The following is an 8,852-nucleotide window of genomic DNA, read 5'->3' on the forward strand; positions in this document are numbered from 1 at the left end:
CACCATAGAGATGAGATTGACAGAGACAAGCCTAATATGAACCAACAAGAGCTGGATTTCAACTACATGAGCAAAAGAAGAGTCCCAAATGGATCAGATCCTATCCATAACAGGTTAGTTCTTACTTCTCTACTTATGTTTTTACTTATTTTCCATATTGCTAAATTTACCTACTTATTTTTTCGGGTAGAGCTCAATGACACTGGTCAATCTATATAGCTAACCCCACTTACTTAGTAGGATAAGATTGTTGTTGTTATTGTTGTGATTCCTTCTTTGCTCTCTTTGATATTAACTCAGTTTTTTGTGTTTTCCAACCGAGTAGAACCAAGTTGATACTTGGATATCTGTATCCAGTTACAGCAACCTTATATATATGACAGTCAAATTAAATCTGTTTCATATATATTCCACTAGTATTGTATTTTTCGTTTTGGCCGAAATAGAAATGTATAAACTATATATATATGCCTCATGGAGAAGCCAGGTTCGTATCATTTTGCAGTTTCTCAATCCAAATAAAGAGGAAAAGCAAGATATGAGAGAGTTTATGCTTTAACTGTTACATTGAATTGTTGCTTTGAGGACTTTAAGAGACTTATCCCTTTAAAGAAAATAATAAAGTATGGCTAAGCACTTTATTCTATGCAAATATTTATTAATACACACACACACACACACAAGTATTAAATTAAAGTTGTTTATCGCTTCATATGGTTCTCTGCATTTTATGAAACTTTCAAAACCTTTGTCTTACTTCTCTTTCCTTTGATCCTCCCTTAAGCACTTTTAGCACAATAATGCAATTAATTATTGGGGCACATATGCGGATAATGGAAGTACAAGATTCACTCTGAAACTATAAGCTGAAGTACTGCACATTTTTATGAAAATAGGACACTTAAAATTTTGTTTATCTTTCAGACATTATTGTATAATTGAATTTTCTTTAAAATTTTGTTCATCAGAAGAGCTGGAAATTCAGGTCGACCTCCTGGCGAAGCCTAGTAGTGTTCTCGGAATATGACAAAGCTTCATCAGCAACCTCGCAGAACTGAAGATGACAAGCTTTTTCTCAGGAAAATGATATTTTCACCCCCAAGGAACGAACAGATCAAGAAGAAAAGTGAGGAGGAGGAGGACGAGGAGGAGAAGAAGATGGCTTGTCTCAGAGATAATAAGCTCAAAAGAATTGAAGGAGAGAGATTATTAAGTTTCTGGAGAAACTTCTCGATTTAGCGACTAAGTATGAGTGTGTATGTATATATATGTATTTTTTTTTGAAAGGATCGATCGCTCTTGTTCTTAAAAGCTTTCATAAGTACAGGTTACTTATCGACTGACAACATCTCTGCACATGACAAAATAAAAATTATACATCTGGTTTGAATTTTTTTTTTTTAAAGAAAAAAAGCCTGGACGCATGTCATTGAAGGAATCAATAAGTGTTAATTTTGCATGTAAAGCAAATAAGGAATATAGCTATTAAATTTAAAAGCCAAAAAAGTTCAGAAACTGAAGAAGAGAGGAAGGTACTGTAGAAATAGCAGCCATGCACGCTTGTTTTTAATTTAAAGGACTGTGCATTATTAAGTTTAGATCTCCATGATACTAAAAAAAAGGCAACATGGGTAGGAAGCTTTTGGCTTTTTGGAGTGTTCATTGTGGCATGTTGTGGAATTTGGTTCTTTATTGTAATTAAAGATTAGGCGTGAGTTGGTAATAAAGTGAATTCCACCATTTTAAAGGTGTAAGGTGGTGTTGTTGAAGCACCTGTAAAAGGAGGATGCTTGCACCTTATCGTAAGTCTTTTTCACTGCTGGATTCCTTTTCATTATGGGTGCGGTGAATTATTGGTCTTGGCTCCAATTTCCAACTGGTTAATTGGAAAAATGACAAAAAAAACCTTGAATATAGAAAATTCCAAAAAAGGTAACTATCACTTCAAAATGACAAGAAAGGATGTGAGACATTATGGAAATGTGTAAAAATGATTAATATGTCCTTGTGTAACCAAATTGTTATTTCAAATTTTGTTATTATTATCGGTTCACAACTTATTATTTCTAAATTATACCTTAATGACAAGTTATGATTACCGATTCAAAACTTGTCGTATCAAAAGTTATTAATTCAAGTTCTATTATTGTTATTTTTAGTTCACATATATTATGTCATCTAAGGGCATATTAGTCAATTTTTCATTTTTTTTCATAATCTCAATTCAGGCTTTCTTTCATTTCCTATTATTTTGAAGTGTTAGCTGTCTTTTTTAGAATTTTCTATATTCAAAATTTTTTGTTGGTATTTTTCCTTGTTGAAATTAATTATAACACTTTATCACTTCACATAATCACAAAATTAGTGAAAATATGATATGGAAATGCTAAATTTGAAAAACAAGTTTAAGTGAATTTATGGATTTTCAAAACCCATCTATCAAAATCATCAGAATTATCATCTTAGCTAATGCAAATAGCATTCATGGGACGCTTAACGCACGCACGCCGGGGGTGGGATTTGGTGGTTTGGAACCTCTCCTCTCTTTTTCTCGTCCTCTCTCCTCCTCTCCTTTTCTTTTTTTTTTTTAACCATTAAATTAATATATTTTAACGGTTTAGATTTTAATTTTTCATAACGTATTTACTATTTACAAAAAAATTAAAAATATTTAGTATACTTACAAACCATTAAAATTAAATGTTAATATAGTTTGTAATTTATTATTTCTTTATTTTTATAATTTAATATTTTAATAATAGTTTTAAAAAGATTTAAATTTAAACTTTAAAATATTAATTTAATGGTTAAAAAAGGAAGAGGATAGAAGAGGATCCGAACTAGGGATTTGGTGCTTATAGGTTTATCATTTTGATGGATTTTTTTTTTCTCCCATAAAATGAAGACACATCTAATAACACCAACAGCAAATAACATTTTTTTTTTTTACCAGCAGTTGACATATGAGCTAAAGAAAAACAGTTAACAAACATAAGCAGTTGAAATTTCAAGAGAACCTTCTAGTTTACTAAACTATTGAACAATTGAAGTATTAGATTGAGATATGCTAAAAACCCCAAATTGGATCATACAAGAATAGTTTGAATGGAAAATAAACTAGGAAAAGAGAAAAAGAAGATTGATGGGTTGCGTGGTTCAAGGTGAAAATTAAAGGACGCTCTTAAACCAAGCATTTTTACCACCTTTTTATTTATTTATTTACTTACCTACTCTTTTAGTTTAGATATGTTTTGATTGGGGTGAAAAGCAACTAATATTCCAAAGTAAGATTCCAATAGGGGCATTTGCTTAAAAAGGAAAAAAAAGTGTTCAATTCAAATTTTCAAACTTGCACTTCGCTTGAAATTTGAAGACGCCATTCATGACCATTTGTCCGTCAGTTTGAAAGTGCAGTTTAGTTAGAACAATATTACCTTCGGTTATTGATATAGGAGCTAATTGACTAATTTGAGTAGATTAAAATTTTTTATTAAATTAGTTATTTGCATATTATTTTCTCAAAATATCTTTGTTAATTATATGTATTAGCTAAAACTACTATTTGATGAAACGTTTAATATATGCAACTACTACAATAACTACTTTTGAAAAAAATAGATAAATATGAAATTGAATGTATTAGTTTTATATTTAGAATCAAATTGAATGTCAAACTAGCTCTTATATTAAGAGTCAAATGCAATACTAGTTTTTCTTTTTTTGTAAAAAAAAAAATTTGGCCCATTAGATTTTAATTGAGTTGATTAACAAGAATTCATGATTTAATTAAGATGGACTTAGCAATTAGCATAAAGTGTTTGAATGTTATGGTGAAACCATTTTCCATAATTTTATTTTTGATATATTTGTATCGTGTAATTGTTATGTTCTTTTTGAGAAATATTTATTTAATTATTTTATTTTATTTAGTATATTATAATAAATATTGAATTTTGATGTACTTTTGTTTGAATTATGATAATAAATTTGTGATATTTTAAGCTGCTTGGCATTTTACTTTGGTCCATTGAAATTTGAATATGCATGGTAATAGTAAGAAATTTAAATTGAAAAAATTACTTGGGCTTTTAAACATGGCCCTACGTTCAATCAATTCGGGCAGAGTTTACCAATTCCTCTCGTTTTCCTTCTCTGTACACAAAAAAATAAATAAATAAATAAATAAATTCCACCTCTTTCCCCATACACTACTTCTACAATTTTGAGATAATTTCTTAATTTTGCAGGAATAATAATTAGAAGAATTAAATTCATAAGCTTGTACCCGTCACATTATTTTTATATATAATTTATATTTATATAACCATAATATAATAAATAATATCGACTTTTGTTTGATAAGAAATAGCATTGACTTTAGATTGGGTCATGAATTATACATGTTTTTAATGTAATACAAAATTTGAGAAATGAACATAACTTTAACTTATAAAAACTAAACAATAAAACATCCTTAATATGTATATTAATATTAATGAACATAACAACTAATAATAATATTTTCTTTGCCGAAACTAATAATAATATTATAAAAAGCTAAAATGGCTCTTATCTATTTATATGCAGTTTTAGATGAGCTTGCCCCTTTTTCCGTAAATTTCTTACATTTTATATTGATAGATTTTGTACAATTATATACTACTTTCGATCCTAATTATAAGAACTAGTTGACTAATTTGAGGAGATTAAGGATATAATTTAAATTAGTTATTTGCAATGAATAGGTGTTGTCTTTCCTAAATATCCTTGCTATCAAGTATATTGGTTAGAACTATTATTATTAGAAGGATTTTCTTCAAAAAAATACATAAATATGAGAGACAAAATGGATTGAGATCTTATATTTAGAATCAAAATAAAAGTCAAACAAGATATTATATTAAGGACCATTAGTAATATTGATTACTGCAAGAACACTAAATATTTTCTTATCTTTTACTTTTGAGTGCTCATCTCTTTGATGAGGGTTTGGACTATTTTATATATTTTAAATAATTTTTTATTTTAATATAGATTTTAAATCCAATCTTATTTATCAGGTATAATTTTGCTTTTTATCTTTCCAGTAGCACAATTTTAACTCTGATCTTTTGTTTTTACGCCATTTTGTCAAAGATCAAAGGAAAAATTACATACATAAAAAAAAAGATCAATGACAAAATTATACTTGAAAAATAAGATCATAGGCAAAATTATATCATCAAAAAATTAGGGGTAAAATTACGTTTGAGAAATAAGATCAGAGTCAAAATTGCTCCTTAAACCTTTAATATATTTAGAATTTAAAGCAAATTTCATTTGATAACTAACACTTTTAAAAAAAAAAATTTATTATTAAAAATTTTAAATATGACTCATTCATTTAGATTTTGAATGACTTAGGTTGTATCATGATGGTGATTGATAAGCACACGATGACTCATTCTTCTTCTAGTAAAAGTTTATGTGAGTTTTTCTCCTTGAATGAAAAATGATTTTAAAAAAACTGTAAAAATAAATATTACATGAAGTAACAATAACAACTATTGATTTACTCAAAAAAAAAAAACAACTATTGATTAAAAAAAATAACAACTAATCATTATTGCCTGATTTCCAAAATAAAAAACTAAATTATCATGGTCAAAAAATTACTTAAAACATTTTCATGATTGGTAATTTGTATTTATAATTGATAATCGACAAACCTAATTGGTTAAATAACAATTAAGAAAACAAAAATGATGATTCAACAATATATTTCCCTCTTCTTTTTAGTTTTTACCTCAGGAAATGAAATAAGCCTGCTTTGATTGTGTCTCTTCCATTTCCTGTTTCCCTGAAATACTCCGTTGCCGAGAGAAGCACCGAGCTAGGAATGATTCTGGGATTCAAACCAAGCCCATCTTCGAAACGGTCCGTTTTGATTTCTGCGTTTCGGCTCCCAATCCGTACTCTAACGTTCTTCCACCAGTCGCCGCTGATGAGTTTTCCATTGAATTGAGCCTCAAGTTCCGCGTCAATTTGCAAGTTTCGGCGTTTCTTGTTCTTTTTATCTTCTTCAAGATCGTCGATCTGTTTGTTAGGAGGGGGATCTTGGAGCTTCGGATCTGAGGATTTTTTATTTTTTTGACTTTTTGTGCCTGGAGCTAGGAGAGAGAGATACAGTGGTTGTTATAAACGATGCCGTCTCACGCGGATCTGGACCGTCAGATTGAGCAGCTGATGCAGTGCAAGCCTTTGTCGGAGGCGGAGGTGAAGACACTGTGCGATCAGGCGAGGGCGATACTGGTGGAGGAATGGAACGTGCAACCGGTGAAATGCCCTGTAACGGTGTGTGGGGATATTCACGGCCAGTTTTATGATCTCATCGAGTTGTTTCGGATAGGAGGTAGTGCTCCGGATACCAATTACCTCTTTATGGGCGACTATGTGGGTGAGTGTTTCTCCAAGTTCTACCTCACTTTTGTTGTTTTTCTTTTTTGTTTTTGTTATGTGCAAGGTTTTTGGTGGGTTATTTTGTCGGGTTCAAAGCTTTGATGTGTCGGATTGTTTATTATATTTTCCGATAATTGATGATTTAAGGTTTTTTTGGGTAAGGAATCGTTCATCAAAAGATGCCTTGGTGGTGTTTCTTGATAGGATGTCGTATTTTCCGATAACATGGTACCGGATGGAGCCTTTAAACATGATATTCTTGATAGGATGGGGCCTTGAGCATGATATCTATAATCACTATGCGGTCTTTTTATTGTCGTTGATGTTGTCCGGAAACTGTTGCCATGAGACTTTTTACCTGTCAATTATCGGTTTGGAAAAAATAAAGAGGGAGGTTCTGATTAGTTGAATATTGATGTTGTTTAGCAGGCTTAGTTTGCAAAGGCTGCAGGATAATCTTTCATGCCTTATTGCATAGGGAAAAAGATTAGATTTAGTTCCCCGGCTACTGTTGATTTTTTCACCTTTATGTGTTGTCTGCTGGATCGAAGGCCTTGTTTGAATTAATTAAAAGGCTGTTCTTACCAGTCATATTCTCCTAGTTCTTTCCCTTTGGTTTTGGTTAACTGTTGTCATTAAGTACAGTGACGTTGTGCGATGTATGTAGTTTATCTTGCCTATTGCAATAAGATTTGTTATTCTATGGACTGTCAAACCTCTTGAGAGAGTGAACCTTTCCCCTACCAGTCATCAGAACTACCTTGAGATTCTCAATATTATGTTGAGAAATTCATAATGTATTTAATGGTGGGAAAGATCAAGCTCTCTATAGAATCATTTGTTTACGGCATTATGTCTATGCTTTATGTGCTAGATTCGTTGTTAATGTAAATTAAACTTGTTTGCTTCTTTATATGAGCTACATGATCTCTCTATAACATCGATGGCATGAATGTCCTTTTCACTATCAAAACGTGGAGGTGAAAAGATGATGTAGAACATTGCATTTTTTAGGACTTTTGTTGGACGCATTAGCAACGGAGGCTCTGTAATATGGAAGAGCTAGTCCTTTGACAATTGACAGTGGAAGCATGCCTGGTTCATTCGTTTGAATTGCCATATCCAAAAGTAGTGTCTCAGTGATGTTCCTTAGAAACAGTGTCTAACTGAAAATTCTCTGACTTTATCTGTCTCTGATCTAGATTTAGTGTTCAGGATAAAAACTGCAACCTTTTGTGATGAAAGATGCTTACGCATCTTTTCTTGTCACTTCTTGTAATGGTTTCCAAATCGTAGTCATAACATCTATGAAATGTGGGACCAATTTCTCATCATCATGGCTGAATTAAACCAGATCGTGGCTACTATTCTGTGGAGACTGTTACACTTTTGGTGGCCTTAAAAGTTCGCTACAGAGACAGAATCACAATTCTTAGGGGAAATCATGAGAGCCGTCAAATTACGCAAGTGTAAGAATGTTTTCTTTGCATTCGGTAATTCTCAAATTAATTAATACCACGAAAACATGAAAGGAAAAAAATTTTAAACAAAAAGTATGATGCTAATTGTTGACTTCACAATTTAATTTTTACCTTTGGCGTTCTGCTTTCAGGTATGGCTTTTATGATGAATGCTTGAGAAAATATGGAAATGCCAATGTCTGGAAATACTTCACGGACTTATTTGATTATTGCCTCTGACTGCCCTTATTGAGAGTCAGGTCTGAGTTAAAAATGTTGCACAGAATTTTTGTCCTGCTATTTTCACTCAATTGTCTAACTTCCTTGATTATTTCAGATTTTCTGTTTGCATGGAGGCCTTTCACCTTCTTTGGATACACTAGATAATATTCGGTCCCTGGATCGCATTCAGGAGGTATGTGAGTTGCTAAATGGCCTGTATGAATGCTCTGTACAGTCTAATGATATGCTTGGTATTGAGAGTATTTTTATGTCAATATGTAGTAGTTGGGCAAACGGAATGGTGTGTGTGTGTGTGTTCTTGGAGATGATTTGGCTGGAAACATATTATTGAATGTTAAAACGGTGAACCATAAAAGTATGTTTCAGTTGTGCATTGGCTGATTTTATGATCTTTAGGTCTATTATTGGTTTTGAAATCGAAGCATTCCCCTTGACTCCAAAGATTCAACAAAGAAAAATTTCATTGCTGTAACATTGGTAGGGAGCAAATCCACAAGGATGTTGAACGACCCTTTTGGACAAAATAACTTTTTTATTGACCCTTCCAGGCCATAAATTATAATTTACCTTTTTATTGGGCTTTTTAAAATGCTTTCTAGGGTTCACCACAATGATCCATTTCTCCTTCCACTTGGATAATTCCATACTTTTTAGTTGTCGGTTGTCATATGTCTGCCTTGCCTGGCGCAGTAGGAAGAATTTAGGCTGTCT

General features: G+C 31.6%; 1 protein-coding gene and 1 long non-coding RNA gene across 2 annotated transcripts; both read left to right on the forward strand.

Moving 5' to 3' along the window:
• LOC114726997 (uncharacterized) lies at positions 1-1,346 on the forward strand. Its single transcript, XR_003738549.1, has 2 exons — positions 1-113; positions 969-1,346. It is a non-coding gene; the product is annotated as an uncharacterized LOC114726997 (long non-coding RNA).
• A 4,482-nt stretch (positions 1,347-5,828) lies between these two features.
• LOC114726992 (serine/threonine-protein phosphatase PP2A catalytic subunit-like) lies at positions 5,829-8,318 on the forward strand. Its single transcript, XM_028913696.1, has 4 exons — positions 5,829-6,436; positions 7,793-7,907; positions 8,051-8,158; positions 8,236-8,318. The coding sequence occupies exons 1-3, from the start codon at positions 6,184-6,186 to the stop codon at positions 8,136-8,138; spliced, it is 456 nt and encodes a 151-aa protein (XP_028769529.1). The 5' UTR covers positions 5,829-6,183; the 3' UTR covers positions 8,139-8,158; positions 8,236-8,318.
• Positions 8,319-8,852: the final 534 nt, after the last annotated feature.

This window comes from Neltuma alba, unplaced genomic scaffold (assembly GCF_004799145.2).
Source record: "Neltuma alba isolate B1F8T4 unplaced genomic scaffold, ASM479914v2 tig00012421_pilon, whole genome shotgun sequence".
NCBI classification, from domain to species: domain Eukaryota; kingdom Viridiplantae; phylum Streptophyta; class Magnoliopsida; order Fabales; family Fabaceae; genus Neltuma; species Neltuma alba.

Coding starts and splice junctions, on each gene's coding strand:
- LOC114726992 (XM_028913696.1), top strand. CDS start 6,184: ATGCCGTCTCACGCGGATCTGGACCGTCAGATTGAGCAGCTGATGCAG. Junction 6,437..7,792: donor CTTTATGGGCGACTATGTGG/GTGAGTGTTTCT, acceptor GAATTAAACCAG/ATCGTGGCTACTATTCTGTG. Junction 7,908..8,050: donor AGCCGTCAAATTACGCAAGT/GTAAGAATGTTT, acceptor TTCTGCTTTCAG/GTATGGCTTTTATGATGAAT.